The sequence below is a fragment of the Monodon monoceros genome, unplaced genomic scaffold (genome assembly GCF_005190385.1).
Source record: "Monodon monoceros isolate NGI ecotype Baffin Bay Population unplaced genomic scaffold, NGI_Narwhal_1 Super_Scaffold_22, whole genome shotgun sequence".
Lineage (NCBI taxonomy): Eukaryota > Metazoa > Chordata > Mammalia > Artiodactyla > Monodontidae > Monodon > Monodon monoceros.
In genome coordinates, this window is record NW_021703779.1 from 36,333,311 (window position 1) to 36,357,234 (window position 23,924).

The window sequence follows — 23,924 nt, forward strand, 5'->3', positions numbered from 1 at the left end:
GTACCATTTTAGAGAGGGTTTGTTTTTTTGTTTTTTGTTTTTCCATTTTAGAGTTTTTAAATGAGTATTCTGTCTTCTAAATTGAAATAGCATTGTATCATTTCTGTTCTGTGTAAGTCTTGGATAATAACAGACTTTGTTATAGACTTCTGTTTTTAAATGCGTGTAACGCACATTGCTCTATAAAAGGCTTTTTTCATTTATTATGAAAATCTTTGTATATCAAGTTGTCTTTAACATCTTTTAATATAATTTTAAAGGTGCAAATGACAGACTGAATCTAAGGCAGTAGTTTTCAACAGGAGGCTGTTCTGCTTCCCAGAGATGCTTGGCAATATCTGGAGATATCTTTCGTTGTCACAGCTAGGAGGAGGAGTTGCTACTGGCTTCTAGTGGGGTAGAGGCCAGGGGTGTTTTTAAACTTCCTACAGTGCACGTGACAGCCCCCCCACAAAACTGGAAAAAGAGTTTTCCAGTCCAGAATGTTTGTAGTACTCATGGTTGAGAAACTCTGATCTACGGTATTTAACTGTAAATTGGAGATTCTTTTGTTTTTCCTGGAATTTAAATCTGTCCTGTCATCGCTCAGATACCACTTGAATAATGCTGTGCTTAGCTGTGTTGTCTTTCTGATGAATATAGTTTATCCAGTGACAATTTTAAGCAGTGACCAATAAATATGTGTTGTTTCCATATCATTTAAAAAATTTTTTCTAGGCCAGTTGGACAAATGCAAGTAAAAAGCAGCGAGAAAAGCTACTTGAGCTGATACGTCGTCTTGCAGAAGATGATAAAGATGGTGTGATGGCACACAAAGTGTTGAACCTCCTGTGGAATCTGGCCCATAGTGATGATGTGCCTGTAGACATCATGGACCTGGCTCTCAGTGCCCACATAAAAATACTAGATTATAGTTGCTCCCAGGTGAGGTTGTGCTGCCTTGCTCACTTTTTGTGACCCTTCTCGTTCACCATGAGGATGGCTTAGATATAGAATAGTTCCAGATTTTTCTGACATTGTTATTTTTGAAGTGATCTTCAAGAATTGACATACTTTGTTCATGTAAGTCCACCTTCCTCTTAGGTCTCTATGTCTAAGTTTTGTGCATCATCTAAAAGCAGTTTAGTCTTAGTAGAAAGACAGTATAAACAAAACAAGTAATATAGTGGTGGTAGTGTCAGATGTATGGTGCTGAAATACCAGTTTCAAATATCAGTAGGTCATATAAGATACTAAAGTTGATTATGGACTTTAGAGGTAAGAGAAGTTAGGTTTTCTTTGCTTCTTACGGAAATTAAGAAGAATTAGTAGAACTTCCTAAACACTAAAACATTTAGTGCCTTCCCTATGAGCAGATCACACAACAGCTTCCCTACATTCTAACTTCTAGCATGTGTATCTTTTTAATTCATGGTAAAATGAATATTGCTGAGTAACTAATTTCCTACGTGTTAAAACTATTTCCTATACTAATGAACTGAAATTTAGATAAGAATTAATAAGCTCACGTAGGTGTTTTCTTTTTTTTTTTTTTTACTGCACTTGTACTAGTAGTTCATTAAGTATTTAGTATACCAAATAGTAATAAGAACCTTGAGTTTAAATTATTTCATTAAAGAGAGACACAAACACAAAATAAAAATAATCTGTACTTAAAATTGTTAGGTACACAAACCTACATTTCTGATTATTATTGACTCAGGGAAGGAGTAAAGTATGAGAAGTAAAATATATCTGAAGTTATTTTGATTTTATAACATTAATTTTTAATTGCTTATACCTGCTTCTGTCTCTCTCCTTGTGTGTGAATTTATTTTTGGTGAATTTTTTTCACTCGGTTGCCGTACTATTTTCTTGGTAAAACATAAATTTTCAATGTTCCTTACTATGCTAAAAACAAACCCATACAGAGTAACAATTGGAGTTACACGTTATTGCTGGATTTTATTATGTGGTAGACTCTCTTAATACATTGGATAAAGCTAAATGTCTACCTCCTGGCAACTTAAAATCAAACTTTTCAGTGTGCTTAATACCTTTCTGTAGATATATCTGAATCCGTGTCATGTTGAGTTTTTATAATAGTGTTTTACTTTTGGGAGTTTTGGTAGTATATGTGGAATAAAAATGTACTTAAAAGCAGCTCTTTATTATTCTTTACTGCAGTTACAGCATAATGTGTATGATGCTAATCTTAAAAGCTCTATTTTGTAATTCTCAAGCTAATTTGAAGGTGGAATTCTCCTGAGTATTGACCTATATAAAACATTGAAATTGTTTTTTAAGGACCGTGACACACAGAAGATACAGTGGATAGATCGCTTTATAGAAGAACTTCGTACAAATGACAAATGGGTAATTCCTGCACTGAAACAAATAAGAGAAATTTGTAGTTTGTTTGGCGAAGCACCTCAAAATTTGAGGTAAGGCTTTTAGCAGAAAATTTCAATATTTTTATTTATGTATTTTCTTGAAAAGAAACGGCATTGTCAGTTGGTGAAAGCGAGTTTTAAAAAAGAAAATTACAGTGGGGTGACAGGACGCTTACACATGGATTAAATTTGAACAAAAGAAGATTCCTTTATCATATCCACCTCTTTTATTGATGAGGAAGTAAGACACAATTTAGTGATAAGTATCAGAATAAAGATGATAATATTGCTTTCATGTTATCTTTTCCAACTCTTATAACCAGAAAGTACAAGAACAGATTATTCCAGTAACTAAAGTTTGGCATGTAAGATATTTAAAGTCGGCTATTTAACAAACTTTAGCTAAAATAAATCAGAAAGTATTTTTAAACTATACCTGTCATCTTTCATCATTTGAACATACCTGAAATCTAGTGTTTGAAATTAACTTTAAAAACTATTTAAAAAGCCAATAGGTTTATTTTACTGTGAAAACTTCTGTAGTATGTCATTTCAAAGTTAATAAAACGTTAAAACAATGCAAAGTAAACCAATTACGGAAATATAATGTCTGTAAGAAATATATAATACGGATTAGGGTAGATACAGGCAAAAAGGGAAACAAAGCAGGAAGGATAAAATGCAGTGAGGAATGAGATTAACAGATACAACACATGCCACTGAAATTATCTGGCATACTTGATGGAAATAAGAGATAATTCTGTACTTTGAATGCCTAATAAAATTTTAACAAAAGCACTGTCTTTGATTAAATTCTCCACTACATTTACAACATAATCTTTGTGGTGCTAATGTTACAAGAAATGTTTCTATTTTATAATTCTGGAAATAATCATGTAAACTTGTAAGTGCTTTGGTACTACTGTAGTATGGGAGAAGAAATCAGTCATTGATTTTCCCATAGTGTGAAATTGGAGAATATTAATGCATAGTTTTTGTATGAAGGAAGAATAGTGGAATTAATGTCTTATTTTTGAGGCATTGATTATTTTCTTGTAAATAGCTTAATATTGTCATTAAAGAAAATAAATGGCCCAAAGTTAATTCTCTTATAAAGGAAACCATTTTAAGTGTTTAAATTAGTATCTTGGAATTTAGATTGTATAAGCTCTTTCGATTACAACAGAGTTTAATTGCCTAATTATATTGTTAAGTTCTTCTCGTTTCAGTCAAACTCAGCGAAGTCCCCATGTATTCTATCGCCATGACTTAATCAATCAACTTCAGCACAATCATGCCCTAGTTACTTTGGTAGCAGAAAACCTTGCAACTTATATGGAAAGCATGAGACTATATGCTAGAGGTATGTATTGTAAGCTAACATGAACTATGAAAAATAACAGCAGTTTCCCTTACCAGCGTTTTTTTTTTTTCATCAGTTACCTTAGAAGTGACAACAAATGTATTTTTAAAGATGCGAGGTAGTTGATTTTATAAACTGTGTTCCTTTATGAACTTGTGATCCACTTTTACTCCCAAATCTTACACACTCTAAACTCCAGGCCAGCATTTCAAGGCTCTTTACTAAGTGCTTGCCTTACCCACTCTCCTTGTTTAAATTGATTTATTTTTCTTCCCTGCCTGGGAGCTCTGCCTGTCTATACTACAATTGGTTGTTACCTTCCTAGGTATGTACCTGACTCATTTTCATCCTTTGTTTCCTTACTACCACCACCTTTATCTTTTCAAGAAAACTTTTGTCTAAGTCTGTTCTTGCAAATACTATAGTTCTTTTGTAATCCTAAGTCCATGTTTCATAAGTTCTTCAGACTTTACGAATTAAAAGTTTATAAGAAAGAGATCCGAGGCTACTAGAATCCACATGTTTACATTGGTTTCAAAGTGTGAATTTGTTTTAACATGTTAAGGTAAAGATTTCTGTGGTGTCAACAGTCCGTTTTTAAGCGCCTGCTGTATGTGGAGCTCTGTTTCAATGTGCTTTTGCCCTCTGACAGTTGTGTCTGAGTCTGTGTGCTAGGGTACAGATGGGCTCTTAGTACATATTCCTCTGTCTTATGCCAAACTCATAGGCCCCAAAATAAACCCCAGAACTATCTTGTAGGTTTAAGTTTCTTCACATTGCCATAGAAAGAAAACTTTATATTACCACAGAGATAGAATTGAACATAATGGTTACTGAACATACCACTCCTTTAACATGTTATAGTAGAGTCTGCAGAAGCCAATATACGTATTAAAAATGAGGATATTTCTAATACTCATTATTTGAAGAGTTAGACTCTTGGCATTGTTGAATAAAATCCCAGCCAAGGTGCTTATAAATCACAAGGTTTTTGCTTTGCTTAACACTTAAGGTACATACATACATTCCCATATATAAAACTCAGATAAACATAATTGAAAAACTAAGCAGCTCTCAAGATACCTGAACTGATTTTGTTGACTCTGTTCTTCCATATACCACTCTGGGCCAGCTGAGTCCTCCTAGTTAATAGATTGCATAGCCGGTTTAAGCATCAGGCAACTGATAGGCACCAGGCAATAATCTTTTATCATTTCAGTCCTAAGTCCATCTAAGTAGCATGATAGAATAATCAGGACAACATAGGCATGCAACCATATGATTTATATTATGTACCAAATGCAAACAAAATCTGAGAGAGGCAAAAGAGGTTTGCATGTAGTACTCCCAAGCATTCAAACATCTCGGCTCAGTTTAATGTTAACTCACATTCTGTTATGATGCCACCTCTTCTTGATGGTACAAAGCCCTCACAGATGCCAATGCAGGCCTTCCCCCCAAATGAAGCCTTAATATAAACCACATGTGTTGCATTGCTAATTTTTACTTAATTTATTTGCATGTGGTATTTCATTTAATTTCATTGTCAGAGGTTGAGAATCCTGCTCTCGAGGCTATCAGGAGATGATACATGTACAGTTCAGCCTCACTAGGGTTTTCTTTTCCTTTGTAGTCAAATTCTACATGAGTCATTGCTTCATCTCAATTTCATGGACTGAATGTCTTCAGGCTTCAGTTTCCCTTCTTATATTGTCTGTATCTTCACAAAGTAAGAGATGTGAATCTGCATAGCAAGATTGCCTAGATTTGAAACATGACCTAACATATTAGGTGTATGACCTTGAACAAGTTATTTATGCTAGAATAATGCCTGGTACATAGTAAGCCCTTGAATTCTTGTTGCTACTGATATGTTCCCCTGACTTAATTGACACCATACCTTCTAACTATCTTTGATACTTTTTCTTCCTCTATTGTAGTAATCTTCTGATTAATACTGATCAGTCTCCAGATACTTAAATATGGGAGAGAAAGTAATTTTTAAAGCTAGTAAAATTTTCCTTGTTAAAACAAACTTTTCACACCATTTGGAAATCGATCAACCACCGATTTCCAAATTTGCAATTCAAAAATAAATTACGTTTTAGCCTCTATATAATAAAAGTGTTGCATGGATCCCATTAGGTATGAGACATTATTCAGCAGGATAACATCAGGCTTCTAGTTTACTGATATTCTCAATTTCTGATAAGTATTTCACCAGTATTATTTGTCCTGCCAATGTTTCATCTGTACTAGTATCTTAAGCTTTGGCCGGGTGGGGTGGGGTGTGTGGCGACATTTCCTCAATAGTATGGTCAGCCGATTCTGCCTCCTGTTTTAACATTATTTAGATAAAGTAATGAACTTACTAAAATTATCTTCAATATTTACTCATGTGTTCTTATTGCCTTCAAGCATTGGTGCTTACCAAGTCATTTTTTAAAAGTTTTTTATATGCATACAGCACAGTATAAAACCATCTCTCAGTTTTCACTTAAGGTTTACCTTATTGGTAGGATAGACTTTGTACTGGCTTGAACACTTATAAAAGTTTTATTTACCATTTTTCCTGGTTTCTGGATAGAGTTGGAGGACTTGTCTTTATTGTAGATCACATTTTTGCATTCTGTCTTCTGAGGACTGCCACTTTCAATTACCTCCTCATATACAAGGAAACCCCAATAAAATTAACAACTGATTTATCAGAACATTGGAGGCCAGAAGGCAGTAGGACAACCTATTCAAAGTGCCAGGGGCAGGGAAGGGACTTGACAACTAAGGACCTTACATTCAACAAAACTGTCTTTCAGAAATGAAGGCAAAGTAAAGACATTCTCAAACGTTGCGATAATTTGTTGCTAGCCAACTTGCCTTTGAAGAAATATTAAAGGAAGTAATTAGGCTGAAAGCAACTGACAGCAGACAGTAATTCAAAGCCATGGGGGGGGTGGAGGGGGGAATAGAAGACCTGAACAGTATAAACCCATAAACTGTACCTAAAAGATATCTGTAGAATACTCCACCCAAAAACAGCAGAACGTACGTTCTTCTCATGTATACACAGAATATCCTCCAGGATAGACCATACTCTAGGCTATAAGCAAGCCTAATTAACTTTAAAAGCATTGCAATTATACAAGTAGGTTTTTTGTACGCAGTGGAATTAAATTATAAATTAAAAAGTAAATTTGGGAATTTCATAGGTGTATGGAAAGTATACATTCTTTACTAACCAGTGGGTCAAAGATGAAATGCCAAGTGAAATGAGAATATGCTGAGATGAATGAAAAAGAATAAAATGTCAAAACTTATGGAGTGTTCCGAAATCAGTGCTTAGAGGAAATTTATACTGCAGAATTCCTGTATTAAAGAAGAAAGATAGCAAATCAGTAACATTTCACCTTCAAAAGGTAGAATAGAGAAAACTAACCCGAAAACAAAAAGGAATTAATAAAGGTTAGAGCAGAAATAAGTGAAATAGAGAAGAGAAAATCAATGAAACTGAAAGTTGGTTCTTTGAAAAGATCAGCAAAATTTACAAACCTTTAGTTAGGCTCAGTTGTGAAAGTCAAAAAGGAGAGGCCATCAGATCACTAACCTTAACAAAAATTTTAAAAATAAGAGAATGCCAGATTACTGAAATTGACTCAAGAAGCAATTGAAAATTTGAATAGATGTATAACAAGTAAAAAGATTGAATTAGTAATCAAAAAACTTCCCACAAAGAAAAGCCCAGAACCAGGTTTAGTGAATTTCATTAGTGAATTACTGAATTTACTGAATATTTAAAGAAGAATTAACACCAGTCCTTCACATATTCTTTCAAAAAGAGGAATACTTCCAGGCTCATAGTATGAAGCCATTATTATCCTGCTACCAAAATAATACAAAGACATCAAAAGAAAATTGCAGATCAGTATACCTTGTGATATAGTCAAAAGTTATCAAAAAAAACAAGCAAACAGAATCCAGCAACATACAAAAAGGATTATGCACCAGGGCCAAATGGAATGTATCCCTGTAACACAATGTTGATTTGACACCCCAAGTCAATTGTAATATACCATATTAATAGAATAAAGGGCCCAAACTATGAGATCATCTCAGTAGATGCAGAAAAAGCATTTGACAAAATCCAACACCTTTGATTATAAAAACATTCAGCAAACCAGGAATAGAAGGAAATTTCCTCAACCTGATAAAGGGCATCTCAAAAAACCTACAGCTAACATCATACTTAATGGTGAAAGACTGGCTGCTTTCCTCTTAGGATTAGGAATGAGACAAGGATGTCCACTCTAGTCCCTTTTATTTAACATTCTACTGGAGATGTTAGCGAGATCAACTAGACATGAAAAAGAAATAAAAAGCATCCAGATTGGAAAAGAAATTGTAAATTATGTCTAATAGATAACACCATCTCATATACAGAAAATTCTAAAGAATCTGCTAAAATCTATTAAAACTAATAAATGAGTTCCCCTAGATTGCAGGAATTAAGATCAATATACAGGAACTTCCCTGGTGGTCCAGTGGTTAAGACTCCACGCTCCTGGACTTCCCTGGCGGCACAGTGCTTAAGGATCCGCCTGCCAATGCAGAGGACACGGGTTTGAGCCCTGGTCTGGGAAGATCCCACATGCCACAGAGCAGCTAAGCCCGTATGCCACAACTACTGAAGCCTGTGTGCCTAGAGTCCATGATCTGCAACAAAGAGAAGCCACCGCAATGAGAAGACTGTGCACCGCAACGAAGAGTAGCCCCCACTCGCCACAACTAGAGAAAATCCACATGCAGCAACAGAGACCCAATGCAGCCAAAAATAAATAAATTTAAAAAAATAATGACAAGAGCCAGTTCATGTTAGCCTTAGCCATAAGCTAACTGATCTCTTTATTTATTTAGAGCTGAATGTTTATGGGCAGAACCACCAACCATCTTGTTTATGTATAAGCCCGGAAACGCCTCTGTGGCGAAGTGTAGGGCTCCTCTATTCCTATTTAGCATAGAGGGATCTTCTTACTTCTTGACTTTTCTTGATTATTGTTTGGCTTTCATTGAATGTTTTCAAATCTCTTCCCTATGTTCAGGGTCCCAGCTCTTGATAAAGTGCTGCCACCTAAATAAAAGGGAGAGGATGCTAAAACTAGTGGGTAAAAGTTTGATAGACAAGCTATTTACATAGTCTCAAAGTATCTCCCCACAAATTAATTAAAAAGGAAAATAGTAACTTTACAGTGGAGAAAGCTAGTGGAAACCGCATTGACCAGGTGATCAAAGTTGACATGAATACTGCCGCAGAATGACATACGCTGTTCCTCCTGATAATGATTCTTTGAGGAGGATATAGGGTTACTCCTGTGGTACTCTTTGTTGCCAAAATGCCTAGCCTGAATCTAATCATGTGGAAGCATCAGAGAAGCCCACATTAAGCAACATGCAACAAAATTGGCTCATAGTTTTATAAAAGGTCAAGAAATAAAAAGAATGTTGAATTCTCCAGATTAAAGAAGAATTAGCGTGACAGCTGAAAGCAGTGTGTACTTAATCTTGGATTTGGGGTAAAGAAGGCATAAATGGACATTACTGGTAAAATTGGAGATATTTTTTGGTTATCTTAATTTGGGAGGGGGGCAGTTGGGCAAGGATGCTCCTGGAATTTAGTGGGTAGAGGCCTGGGATGCTGCTAGATATCCTACACTGCTGCATAGGGCAGTTCAACACAGCAGAGAATTATCCAGCCCCAAATGTCAATAATGTGCTGTTGAGAAGCCTTGGGTTAGATAATACAATACTATTGTATCAGTGTTAATTTGATAATTGTGTGTGGTTATGTAAGAGAATGTCTTTGTTATTCGGAAATGTTCATTGCAGTATTTAGGAATAAAGGGACATGTCGCCAAGTTACTCTCAAATGGTTTAGAAAAATTACACACACATATACATATATGTGATGATTAGTTAAGCAAATGGGGCAAAATGTAAACAACTGGTGATGCGAGTAAAGGTCATAAGTGTTTCTTATATTATTTTTTAAACTTACTTTTGAAATTATTAAAATTTCCCCTAAAAAAGAACCTGACAGACAAAACTGTGTGTAAACTCCTTGTTAAGGAAAAAAGTCCATCATTTATTCAGGTACTTTGACTGATGCTCTGAAAAAGAAAATTGCTACATAGTGGAATAGAATTCTTCTCAGTTTCTTGAGAAAACCTCTTGAGAAGTAGTGCTTCAAGTCCTGAGCCCTGATGAAATTGACTTTTTTTGGGAGTAGACAATATGTGTTTAGGACTTGGGTAGATAGCAGTATTATGTGGAAGTAGAAAGCAGGTAGTCATAATACATTGGGCTGCTCTTCTTCACCAAAGCATCAAAAGATGTTTCTAAACATTGTAAGCGGTCCATCTTTACAACATGTTAAGATTTTGTTCAGAGAAGAAACCTCACTGTATTTGAAGACATTTATTGGACTTCCCTGGTGGCGCAGTGGTTAAGAATCCGCCTGCCAATGCAGGGGGCACGGGTTCGAGCCCTGGTCCAGGAAGATCCTATATACCGCAGAGCAACTAAGCCCGTGCGCCACAACTACTGAGCCTGCGCTCTAGGGCCTGCATGCTGCAGCTACTGAGCTGAGTGCTACAACTACTGAAGCCTGCACGCCTAGAGCCCATGCCCCGCAACAAGAGAAGCCACCGCAACGAAGAGTAGCCCCTGCTCACCGCAACTAGAGAAAGCCCGCGTGCAGCAACAAAGACCCAATGCAGCCAAAAATAAATTAATTTTAAAAAAAATTAAGACATTACCATTACTATGTCTAAAGCGTCACACACAACCAGAATTCTTTGGCACTAGCATACACATACCATAAGATCCAGGGTATGGAAATATCAATAATTAATGCTAATTAAATTATACAATTTCTTTTTTAAAAAATTACATAATTTCTTATTCCTGCATAACTTGCATCAACTTTCTGGAAGAAATGTCACTGATTCCCAAGTAGTTGAAAGCACGTGTTCAGAACATTTGCTTCAACTTTCTTCTGCTCTAAGCCACAAATTAACTTGACCATTTCCAGATCATATATGGCTTTTTCCAATAAAATAAAAACAAAAAAACACTGTCCAACGTGTTTTTAGGACCGGAGGTGCTTTTAAAGATTTTTTTTTTTGCTCTGGTCTTTCATTGCAAACACTATGAGACTTTTTTCTTCCATTGTAGGGTATACTCTAATGAAAGTAAAACCAAAGGGTTTACTAGCTTTATTTTATTAAAATTTTTTTAAGGAATTTCCAAATTAAGCTAGGCCTAGTGACCAATATATACCCATCATCGTGCTGTGATAGAAGGGTAGGTTTTCTTAAATTTATCTGAGAATGTTCAAGGCTTTCATAACATGCTGGTGGTGATTATGGTATGATAACTTCATTATGTAGAGTAGCATCTTGCGTTAACTCTAACTTCCTAGATAGAAGTTGGTAATATGATTTTTTTATAACATAGGCCACTCAGGTCAGTCTTAGGCTGTAATCAGAAATTCATTATGTATGAAAATTGGGCGAAGGGGTTGTATGAAGAATTATTTTTGACAGCACATTTAACAGACTATTTTCTTTTCGTTATGTGAAAGGAAAGGTTATTTTGGTTGGGAAAAAGGAGATGGGTAGAAACTACCAGTAATCAGTAGATTTCATGTTGCCTTTTAGTGATAAAGGATTAATGACTTTTTAACTGACTTCCTTTGATTAAAGTCAGCAATGATATGGATAACCATGTGTATAATGCAAGATTTTTCTTAATTTGCAGACCATGAAGACTATGACCCACAAACTGTGAGGCTGGGAAGTAGATATAGTCATGTTCAAGAAGTCCAAGAACGGCTTAACTTCCTTAGGTTTGTTTTAAACAATTGGTGTTGCTCTTTTTAAGACAAATAAAGAATACCAAGTTGATACGCTGTATGACTAGGTCTTTGTTAGGTGGCTCTTGCCATATTTTATTTCCCCATGTGGAAATCATTACATGAAAGTCACAGGACATTTCCCTATGTGTTCATTATTAAATATTTTTAAATTATTGGCTGAGTTCTAACTTTTCTTCTTTGACTGCAAAGACGTATTTTGAAGAGAACACATTTAAACCTTTTGTATATAGACTTCTGGTCTTCATATTTGTTTATATTTATTTTTAAAGAAGAGATTTCCATATTTTGACAGAACCAGGTAGAGAACCATATTGACCTTAATGATATCATAGACAGTAAGGAAATGGGGAGAAAAGGCTGTTGGACCAGCACCCCAAAAGAGTGATTGAGTTCTTTGGTGCCTCGTTTATCCTAACAGTGGCTGACAAAGGCAGTCTGGAGTCATAGGTTAACAACATTATTCTGATGGGGATGAAGAAAAGAGGTTTATTCCCTTAAGCCAAAGTTAAATGTAGTCCAAGGCTTGATTTACTCATTGATGTTTAGATTTTAATGATTATACACTTGTAGATTTGAAATTGTTCATGATGAGAGGTTTCTTGTGAATTCAGAAACCACATCATATAGCAGAAGAGCTTATTCAGATCATAAGCATGCTGAAGGAAATGCCCAGATTATCAGTGCCTCAGAAAATCTATTGCATTTGTTATTTTGATACACTGGGGAATTTTCTCCTGGGCTACATTAATTATAGGCTTACGTTTATTGAATTATGTGCTTACTTGGAAGCATTGACATAAGTAGGTACATTAAGATTTTAACTTGAGGGAAAACTCTAGACACCAGATTTTAAGAAATTTGGCATTTGTTTAAAGTGAAGTGGTTTTGTGTGTGTTTTGTTTTTCAACCATCTAGATGGAAGGACCTTCCTCCCCAGATTGAGAATCATTGCCATAGTGAGCCATTGTTATTGATTGGTGTGTGTTGTATCTTAGATTGCCTAGAACAGAAGGGTGGTTATCAGCTCTTTTGCTAAATTAAAGTTTGGGATCAGAGAACTTGTTTTTAGTCCTTGCTCTATTAGTACCTATCTATATGACCCACAGCAATTCTCTCAAGGGATGGGAACCGAACTTGACTATGTATTTGGCTTGTGTTAAATGCTTTACATAGCAGTGCAGGGAGGCAGGTATTATCCCAGTTTGATTAATAAGAAAACTGAGATTCGCATGGCTTAAACTAGCTTGTTTGAAATCACACAACCAGTATATCATAGTGCTGCACTACTCAACTAGGTGTATCTGACTTAAGTCTGTGCTCTTTCTATTAGACCAGTGATTTTTCAAACCTACAGTGGAGACTTAGGGCTTCTGAGGAGCTTCCTCCAAGATTTCTGGACAGGCAGTAGAGGTTTTATCCCCATTTCTCACTTCTTTCCTCCTCTTCCCAACAATTGAAACATCTCTGCTTTTATTTTTATACATTGGCCTTCCAAATGGAATTTTTGCTTGAAGAAAGTTTTCTGCTGCTGTTTTTAAAAAACAAAACAAAACAAAATACAACTCAAAACTGAAAACAACTGTATTTTATCATATTGGACCTCAGTTTCCTATCTGTAAATTAGAGGTGACAGGGTTAGGTGGGACAGGTGCTAGAAGCCCTCTTTAAGCTCAGCAATACTATGAAAATATCAAAGACACTAGAATTGATAACTCAAAATGCTTTGAAATGAAGAGGGAACCTTAAATACATTCACCTTGCTATGTAATTGGGAATGGAGCCACCATTACATTAGCTAAAGATTGTGTTAAGTTCTTCAGAATAAAATGAGATGTTTATTCTCTTGTCATTCAGAGATATGGCAGACAGGGTGGGTGGATGAATGCTAAAAGAAAAAGAAAGCTAACTGAAGAAACTAGTTGAAACAGAATTCACTTGAACTAAACCTATAGTCCCAAAACTAAAAAGACCCTCGAGAATGCCACTGAATAATTAATAAGCATCCTGTTGAGTTTTGACATTAAAAAGTTTAAAATATGTCAGTTATTCTGTTCAGTGTGGCCAAGTACTGAGTGATGAATATTAGATCATCATCAAATATTAAAATTTAAGCAATTTTAACTCTTCAGCATTGATAAGTTGGTTATCTATAAAGTCACATAATAGAATATCTCTTTCTCCAATGATACCATATAAGCACAATGCTAAATCTCAGGTAACCTATTAAACATACTTTCAAAATGGCTGGTTTCAAAGATGAAACTGTTTAAGTTCAGGGAACAAATCTTTTTTTCTCCCAATGTGTATCCTTTTATTTTATTTTTATTGAAGTATAGTTGATTTACAGTGTTTCACGTGTACAGGGAACAAATCTTTTTTTCAGTTTAGGTCCAGTGACGTAGCAGAGTTCCTGGCACATTGTAGGTGCTTAATATGTGCTTGTTGAATGAATTAATATCTAGTATTTTTTAGTAATAGATAAAAATTAAGAAATAAGTTATTTTAAGATGTTGATAAAAACTGACATCTTTTTACCTTTAGTTAAAATATAATTGTGATAAATGGATTATTTCCCATATATAGACACAGATTGCCTTTCAGGATAAAAAATTATGTAGATCTAATTGCTAATTTTTTATGTTTTTGAAGATTTTTATTGAAGGATGGCCAGTTGTGGCTCTGCGCTCCTCAGGCAAAACAAATATGGAAATGCTTAGCAGAGAACGCAGTTTACCTTTGTGATCGTGAAGCCTGTTTTAAGTGGTATTCCAAGTTGATGGGTGATGAACCAGACTTGGATCCTGATATTAATAAGGACTTCTTTGAAAGCAATGTACTTCAGCTTGATCCTTCTCTACTGACTGAAAATGGAATGAAATGTTTTGAGCGATTCTTCAAAGCTGTGAATTGTCGAGAAGGAAAACTAGTAGCAAAAAGGAGAGCATATATGATGGATGATTTGGAATTAATAGGATTAGACTACCTTTGGAGGGTAAGTGAAAAGTAGGAACTTTGTAAGCAGTGTATCTGATGTAGTTTTTCAAATAGGTAAGAAATCACATTTGTACAAATGAATTATATGTATGTATGCTGCTCTGATGCTTGTCGCAGGAGGTAGTGATAGTTCATCTTTATCTTACTTTTCTCCCTCCCTCCCCCTCCTTCTGCCACTGTTGTTCCTTTTGTCTTGGCTTAGAATCTGTCTGTCCCAGATGTGTTTAGAAGTGAATGCACTGACCATACAGATCTTTCATGCCCCTCCATGAAAGTTATTTTCTTCCCTTTTTTAATTTAAAGTAGACCTCTGTTTCTTCTTCAGCATTAATTTTAGCTTACCCATTTAATGCTAAAATAGAGGACAGAAAAAAAGACTTTATTTAGAAAGGATTATGAATGTACACTTTATCAGCACTGTTTAACTTGTGATATTTTTAGATACCTGAGTAAAATATTATCTACTTAAGGCTAATTTTTCCACTAATTTTTCCACCTTTCCACCTTTATAGTATTTATATATATATATATATATTTTTTTTTTTTTTTTTTAGTTGCGATATGATTGACATACAACACTACATTAGTTTCGGGTATACAGCATAATGATTTGATGTGTACGTATTGCAAAATGATCACAATAAGTCTGGTTAACATCTATCACTACACAGTTACATTTTTTTTTCTTGTAATGAGAACTTTTAAGATTTACTCGAGAATTTCCTGGTGGTCCAGTGGTTAGGACTTGGTGCTTTCACTGCTGTGGCCTGGGTTCAATCCCTGATTGGGGAACTAAGATCCCAAAAGCTGTAAGGCTTGGCCAAAAAAAAAATTTACTCTCTTACCATTCACTCTTTCAAATATGCAGTTACAGTATTATTACCTATAGTCACTGTGCTCTGCATTACATCCCCAGGACTTACTTATTTTATAACTGGAAGTTTGTACCTTTTGAACCCGTTCACTATATGGCAACCATTAATCTGTTCTCTGTATCTATGAGTTCATTTTTTTGTTTGTGTTTTTTATTTTTTTAGATTGCACATATGAGTGAGATCACACAGTATTTGTCTCTCTCCGTCTGACTTATTAGCACTTAGCATAATGCCGTCAAGTTCCATCCATGTTGTTCTAATATAGTATTAATATATTATTCCTATCTTTAAAAATCTGATCTGTTCACAGCAGTTTATATTGTTTTCTGGATATGAAATATTTTTCTGCAGACAGACCAAGTTGTTTACTTTGGTATTTGAGTATTCAGACTTTAAGTACGTGGTTTTCAACATTTTTAAACAGCAGAGACCCTTTTTAAAAGTCAAAATTTAGATAATACTCCAAAATGTAAAACTAGTTGAAGTGAGAAAGGAAAGCGTGATTTTTTCTTGTGACTCGGTCTCCCTATGCTTCACTCCCTTCCCCCTCCCAAGCCTATTACAGGGTTCATCCCTAAAACTCGTCATCACTTCTAGAGTTCTCTACATAGTTTGAAAACCACTGATATGATTAGATGAGTGATGAAGATCTATACAAATGGGGTAGGGGTGGGTAGCCTTTTATGGTAAGCTGTATTTCATATAATCTTTGTTTCCTTTAATTTGAATTCCTTCCTTAATATCTCACCGCTTGGCTACCAGGGTGTTGAATTGCAGGGTTAAATAATACTAATGACAGCATATTTTATTCTTAGTAAAATGTGTCTTTCTTTCTTAACTTGATTTATTCAAAGACTTGAGTTTTGCATTTGTTATATTTTTGGTCTGTTTTCTCACTTTAATTTTACTTGATTATCAAAGTCGATGTTCCCTTTTAAATTACTGAATGCTGTATTAAAAATAATGGAAGGTATGGTTAGAATGGAAATGCCCAACTAAAGTATTTCTTGAAAGGTATTTACACTTGAATCTTTTTGAACCTAGGTGGTGATTCAGAGTAATGATGATATTGCCAGCAGAGCTATAGATCTCCTTAAAGAGATATACACGAACCTTGGTCCAAGGCTACAGGTCAATCAGGTGAGGATTGACATGTATTAAAACTTACACGAATTTGAATTCTGATTGAAGAACTGTTGCTAATAAGAATATTTTTCTTTACTTCAAGATTAACTAGAAATTGGTTTTGTTTCAATTCGTATTATAAAAACATACCTAAAATATTTAGTCCACATTTCTCTCCTACAAAATGCTGTCTAAATGAGTTTCATCTTGATATAATTACCTTGAGGTGATTATTTTGAGTATAGTTATGGTAGGAGATTTCGGCCAAATTTCTTTCCATTCTGACACCTAATCCTGAAGTTCATGTTTTGTGTATCTAGTTTATACTTGTTAACTTAAATAATGTTAGCTTCCTTTGACAAAACAGTGTGTGTTTGTTATTGTTGTTTCTATTTTATTGATGTATAGTAGATTTTACAATGTTGTGTTAATTTCTACCGCACAGCTAAGTGATTCAGTTATATATACATTCTTTGTTTATTTTCTTTTCCATTATGGTTTATCAGAGTACATTGAATATAGTTACCTGTGCTATACAGTAGGACCTTGTTTTTATCCATTCTGTGTATAGTAGTTTGCGTGTGCTAATCCCAAACTCCCAATCCATCCCTCCCCCACCTTCTCTCCCCCTTGGCAGCCACAAGTCTGTTCTCAAACATATTTTATTATCAATTATCAATATAGATTCTCTCGTTAAATAGGATCATGGTTAAATGAGATCTGCCTTTAAATTGTTGCCATCTTTAATTAGATTAATGTTTTATTAATATATATGAAACACTTTATATACATATAAAACTTGAACTGTCTTTATTTGGCCCATTATTTGTAGGTGGTAATACATGAAGACTTCATTCAGTCTTGCTTTGATCGCTTGAAAGCCTCCTATGACACACTGTGTGTTTTGGATGGTGACAAAGACAGTATTAATTGTGCAAGACAGGAAGCTGTTCGAATGGTTCGAGTATTAACTGTGTTACGGGAGTATATAAATGAATGTGACAGTGATTATCATGAGGAAAGAACAATTCTACCTATGTCAAGGTTTGTGAATAACTGATGTACTAGTGCTACTTCTTAATTATTTGACATTTTCCTAGCCATTTGATTTTAAAAAGTGATGATGTACAGGAAGAAGGAAATTTTTCATTTTTTTGAAAACGTTAGTGTCTTGCTTTAAAACAGTATTTGTATCTTAACAGAATTTTTTTTTTTTTTAATAGTAGGCCTTTTTTGTTTTGCTTTCAGGATCTGTTTTTTGCTTGTTTTTGTTTAGGGCATTCTCAATTAAATCTAGTTTCTTCTTTTTTTTTTTTTTTAACTTAATGGCTTTCTTTTTTTGGCTGCGTTGGGTCTTCGTTTCTGTGCGTGGGCTTTCTCTAGTTGCGGTGAGCGGGGCCTGCTCTTCGTTGCGGTGCGCGGGCTTCTTACTGCAGTGGCTTCTCTTGTTGCGGAGCACGGGCTCTAGGCGCGCAGGCTTCAGTAGTTGTGGCTCGCGGGCTCTAGAGCACAGGCTCAGTAGTTGTGGTGCACAGGCTTAGTTGCTCCGCGGCATGTGGGATTTTCCCGGACCAGGGCTCGAACCCGTGTCCCCTACAATGGCAAGCGGATTCTTAACCACTGCGCCACCAGGGAAGCCCTCTAGTTTCTTCTTTTTATTCTGGTTGGTCTTTTTTTGTTTGGGGGTTTTTTTGCCACTGACTTTGTTGCCTGTTAAGTGTTGCCAGGGGTATTTTGCCGTTGAAGTGCTTTGATGCCATTCATTTCCACTGTTAAAAAGAATAGCATAGTCTGGTTGCAGAGTAATTGGAGAGAACTCTTAAAAGCTGCTTTGACAGATAGCCAGTATAGCAAGAGATATTTTAAAATGGTCTACTAACATTTCTCTCTTTTTTTTCTTCCAGTTTTATTGAGATATAATTGACATACAGCCTTTATAAGTTTATAATAATTTGTCTTGGTACATCATGAAATGATTACCACAATAAGTTTAGTGAACATCCATCATCTCATATAAATACAAAAGAAAGAAAAAGGAAAAAATACTCTTCCCTTGTGACAAGAACTCAGGATTTATTCTCTTACCGGCTTTCATATATAACATAGAGCAGCGTTTATTAATCATGTTGAGCATTACATCTCTAGTACTCAGTTATCTTATAACTGGAAGTTTGTACCTTTTAACTGCCTTCATCCAATTCTCCCTCCCCTGTCCCCCCCCCCAGCCCGGTAATCACAAATCTGATCTCTTTTCCTGTGAGTTTGTTTGATTTTGAAGTATAATTGACCTACAACACTATGTTCCTGGTACACAACATAGTGCCTGAATATTTCCTTACATTACAAAATGATCACCATGATTAGTTACCACCTGTCATCCCATGACTCATTTATTTTCTAACTGGAAGTTTGTACCTCTTAAAATTTCCCTTACCTAATTCACTCATCTTCGGGTCTATTAACGTTTCTCTTAAGATTTCACCATTTAGTATACTCAAATAATACGTATAATTTAGAGATATTTATAGAATGTGAGCCATTAGTATTTGAGTTCTCTTTTTAACCATGAAATTATTAAAATTGCTCCTTGAATATGTTTTTTTTTTGTATCTTACCTGCAGGAAGATAATATGCCAACATAAATATCATTTTGGGGATGACTTGACATTAGTTGGGCTTTTATAGCATTAAAAATAAATGAAATGTTACTCATGTCTGTTGTAATGTCTTATAACTAGATACCTGTAAACTATAGGTCCAAGAGTAACAACAGTGAAATATGATTGTTGTGTTTTGAAGATTACTATAATATTTGTAGTTAAAAGGAGCAGTAAATATTTTCAAGTTCCTAAAAATAATGTGTCTTTAACTCACTTTCTCTTGTTTAGTAAGAAAATATTCAATTTTAAATTGCTAGCTTTATTTTCTTTGCAAGAAGATTTGAAAATCTGCTGAATATGATGATGGTTTCCCTTTTTTTTCCCCCAGAGCTTTCCGTGGTAAACACCTTTCTTTTATAGTTCGATTTCCAAACCAGGGCAGACAGGTTGATGACTTGGACGTATGGTCTCATACAAATGATACAATCGGTTCAGTACGACGATGTATTCTCAATCGTATCAAAGCCAATGTAGCTCATACAAAAATTGAGCTCTTTGTAGGCGGTGAACTGATAGATCCTGCAGATGATAGAAAGTTGATTGGACAGTTAAACTTAAAGGATAAATCGGTAAGTATCTATAATTACCAAACTTTTCAAGAAAAGCAAACCGGGGACTTTCATTTTTGTAGTCAACATTTCACTCAGTAAATGTTAATGGAGCATCTGTTATGTGTGAGGCTCTGTATTTTCTGTATTAGGTGTTTGAATTATAACACTAAATAAGACAGGCATTATGGTACCTATAATATAGTAGAGGAAAAGATTTCTGAAAACAAAACTATTTAAGTGGTTATGTTAGACAACAGTTATAAATTATATTTCTAAAAATATAATGTGTAGTTTTTTGTTTTTTGTTGGTATGTCACTAACTTCTGTTTTGTGTATTTTTCCTTGTCTTTGGTACTAACATAGTATATCATTTTCAGCTAATTACAGCCAAACTTACACAAATAAGTTCCAATATGCCTTCAAGCCCTGATAGTTCTTCTGACTCCTCGACTGGATCTCCTGGAAACCATGGTAATCATTACAGTGATGGTCCCAATCCAGAAGTGGAAAGCTGTTTGCCCGGGGTGGTGAGTAGATAGTTTTGAGCTATTGTATGCAAGGCATTTTGCTAGGTTATTTAAGAATAAAGTATACAGAATAGTTCATTTTTCTTGAACTTACAATTTAATGTGGCAGAATATCAAATAACTGTACATTTAACCATAACTTGAGAATGGATCCCTTTGAAAGGTGATTGTAACCTGGTTGAAATTTAAAACCACATTTTGTATAGATACAGTGTTGTTATATTTACATAAAACTAGCCCATTATAACTGTTGAGTTTATTGAGCAAAATAACCACTGTATTTTGTATTTGTACCACAAAAATGAATTCTTCAGAACTGTTTCTGTAGGAAAATATCTGCAGTCTTTCTTAGATTGTCAGTAACATATCTTGTTTCTAAAGAAAGTGATTCCTTCCTTCCTTACCTCCCCACAAAAATTTTAATGGCTACAATAATACCAGCCACTCCAGTGTCAGAAGGATTGGCTTTGTACAACAGTTGCATTAGGAATTTAACTGTTAGCGGGCATGGCAGCCGTTTGTTTATACAGAGTCTGACTTGTATGTACAAGAGGAATAGTTTAACAAAACAGTAAAAAAGCTGTCACACACAAAGTACAGGAGGTGGCTTGGATAATGTATTCAGTCTACATTAGGAAGGATTTCTAAAAGTGAGATGATGGGGTAGGCAGACCATTTCAGGATAGAAATGACGTAAGCAAAACTGTGGAGATAAACCAACACATTTATTTGGGGACTCTTCTTTTGGGGAGGTGTAATTTACAGGTAAATATTTTGTGTATTTTGTATTCTAGATAATGTCACTGCATCCCAGATACATCTCTTTCCTTTGGCAAGTTGCAGACTTGGGTAGCAGCCTAAATATGCCACCTCTTAGAGATGGAGCAAGAGTACTTATGAAACTTATGCCACCAGGTAAGAAATTTCTTTTTAAATGATAATAATGTTGATAAAGTACATGTTGGACAGTAAAGGGGTATGTTAGCAAATTCTCTTCCTAGATGGAAAATAACAGGAGTTGGCAAACTATAGCTCACTGGCTGCATCCAACCCACTGTGTGTTTTTGGTACAGCCCAAGAGCTAAGGATGGTTTTTACAATTTCTAATTGCTAAAGAAAAAATCAAAAGAATAATATTTTGTGACTTATGAAAATTATATGAAATTTAAATTTTGGTGTCCATAAACAAAGTTTTATTGGTGTACAAGCCATGCTCATTCATGTACACGCTGTCTTAGCTGCTTTTGTCTTAGCACAGCAGCAGTTGTGGCAGAGACCATATGGCCTGCAAAGCCTTAAGTATTTACTCTCTGACCCTTTACAGAAAAAATTTTCTGGCCCCTGGACTGTGTTTTGGGTCATGTGTCATCTATAGCATTGTTCCTTTTTTATTCCTGGGAAACAACCACTTTCAATTGGTAGCTCTTATTCTTATCTATGTCTATACTATCTGTAAATAATACCCTCATACAACTGTTCGTCAGTTTTAGATACCTACTGATTTTCTGTTGTATAAATGAAAACTTAACTCTTCCACATTCTTCCAATTTTTTCTTTTCTTTTTTTTTGCCACACCATGTGGCTTGTGGGATCTTCGTTCCCCAACCAGGGATCAAACCTGCAGCCCCTGCAGTGGAAGCATGGAGTCTTAACCACTGGGCTGCCAGGGAAGTCCCTCTTCCAGTTATTTCTTAAATTCATATTCAGCATTTGTTTTTTCAAGAGTGTGTGAAAAGTAGTTTGCTGGATTAATGGCAACTTTTTTTTCAGGGTTTAATAATTTCCCCTTTTTATTTTCTTGATTTTCTATACACCTATTACTAATTCTTTCCACATATTCTCTAGTAATCTCTCAAAATAATTTTCCATTATTATGTGTATTATATAATCTGTCGGCTCCACTGCTGTTCTGGAACTTTTCGTCTGCCTCCTCTCATCTGGTTGTTCGCTACACAGCTACCATTTGGGGACTTCTTTCTTCAGCTTTCCTATGGTGGATCCCTGTTCACTGGCTCCTATGTCTTGAGCCTTTCTTGAGGGGCTCTGTCATTTTGCTGAAGCACACCCTCCTGCACTTATTTCAGAAAGGGTACGTGGGAGGTGGTTTTGTTATTCGTTTCTGAAACATTGCTAATCTGAATGCTTAACCTTCACATTTGATTAGTAGTTTGGGTATTGAATTCTAGCTTGAAAATTTACTCAACTGTCTAGCTGGTAATGTTGCTTGTGTGAAGACCAAAGCTCTCCTGAGTTCTATTCCTTTGCCTTTTTTTTTTTTAATAGTTACGTATGCTTTTTTTTTTAACATCTTTATTGGAGTATAATTGCTCTACAATGGTGTGTTAGTTTCTGCTTTAAAACAAAGTGGATCAGCTATACATACACATATATCCGCATATCTCCTCCGTCTGTCTCACTCCCATCCTCCCTATTCCACCCCTCTAGGTGGTCATAAAGCACCGAGCTGATCTCTCTGTGCTATGCAGCTGCTTCCCACTAGCTCTCTGTTTTACATTTGGTAGTGTATATATGTCCATGCCACTCTCTCACTTTGTCCCAGCTTACCCTTCCCCCTCCCCGTGTCCTCAAGTCCATTCTCTATGTCTGCGTCTTTATTCCTGTCCTGCCCCTAGGTTCTTCAGAACCATTTTTTTAGATTCCATATATATGTGTTAGCATACAGTATTTGTTTTTCTCTTTCTGATTGACTTCACTCTGTATGACAGTCTCTAGGTCCATCCACCTTGCTACAAATAACTCAATTTCGTTTCTTTTTATGGCTGAGTAAGATTCCATTGCATATTTGTGCCACATCTTCTTTATCCATTCATCTGTCGATGGACACTTAGGTTACTTCCATGTCCTGGCTATTGTAAATAGAGCTGCAATGAACATTGTGGTACATGACTCTTTGAATTATGGTTTTCTCAGGGTATATGCCCAGTAGTGGGATTGCTGGATGGTATGGTACTTCTATTTTTAGTTTTTTAAGGAAACTCCATACTGCTCTCCATAGTGGCTATATCAGTTTATATTCCCACCAACAGTGCAAGATATTCCTTTGCTTTTGATCTTTGTTTCTGGAAGTTTTGGTTTTATCATTGAGTTTAGAACTTTCCTGATGAAATGCCTTGCTTGGTATAGGTCTGCTTTGTGATGGGTTTTCAGTGGGCCTGGAGATTCCTAACTTGTGAGAGATTTCTGTTCTTTCTTTGCTAATTTACTTCGTGTTTTGCTTTTTGTGGATCTTTGAGATGTCTTTGACTGTGGTGTTAAATCTACTAAATCTGATTTTCTTGCCTTTCCTTTCTCCTCTCATTAATTTTATTCCAGCTTTGGGTGGTATCCTTAACTTTTTCCAGCTCTTCTGTTGACTTTTTGTCCCCAGATATTCTAGTGTTAAATTTTCAAGACCTTCCTCCAAGTGATCATTTTCCGTAGGATTTTTTCATGAGCACATTTCAGTGTTTCTACTCTAATATATGTGTTTTCCTCTAAAATTTAACATTCTACAAAGTTATGCACTAAAA

General features: G+C 35.3%; 1 protein-coding gene across 2 annotated transcripts in view; it reads left to right on the forward strand.

Annotated features, from left to right (window-relative positions):
* USP9X (ubiquitin specific peptidase 9 X-linked) overlaps positions 1–23,924 on the forward strand; it is a 124,507-nt gene that overhangs the window by 52,170 nt on the left and 48,413 nt on the right. The window contains exons 12-21 of one of the 2 annotated variants that reach the window (XM_029240274.1): positions 718–924; positions 2,287–2,423; positions 3,587–3,735; positions 11,545–11,632; positions 14,312–14,654; positions 16,576–16,671; positions 17,489–17,700; positions 19,645–19,885; positions 20,245–20,394; positions 21,189–21,309. In XM_029240274.1, the coding sequence (XP_029096107.1) occupies positions 718–924; positions 2,287–2,423; positions 3,587–3,735; positions 11,545–11,632; positions 14,312–14,654; positions 16,576–16,671; positions 17,489–17,700; positions 19,645–19,885; positions 20,245–20,394; positions 21,189–21,309 (1,744 nt within the window). The remainder of the gene's footprint in view (positions 1–717; positions 925–2,286; positions 2,424–3,586; positions 3,736–11,544; positions 11,633–14,311; positions 14,655–16,575; positions 16,672–17,488; positions 17,701–19,644; positions 19,886–20,244; positions 20,395–21,188; positions 21,310–23,924) is intronic. The other variant, XM_029240275.1, reaches the window with a different exon arrangement.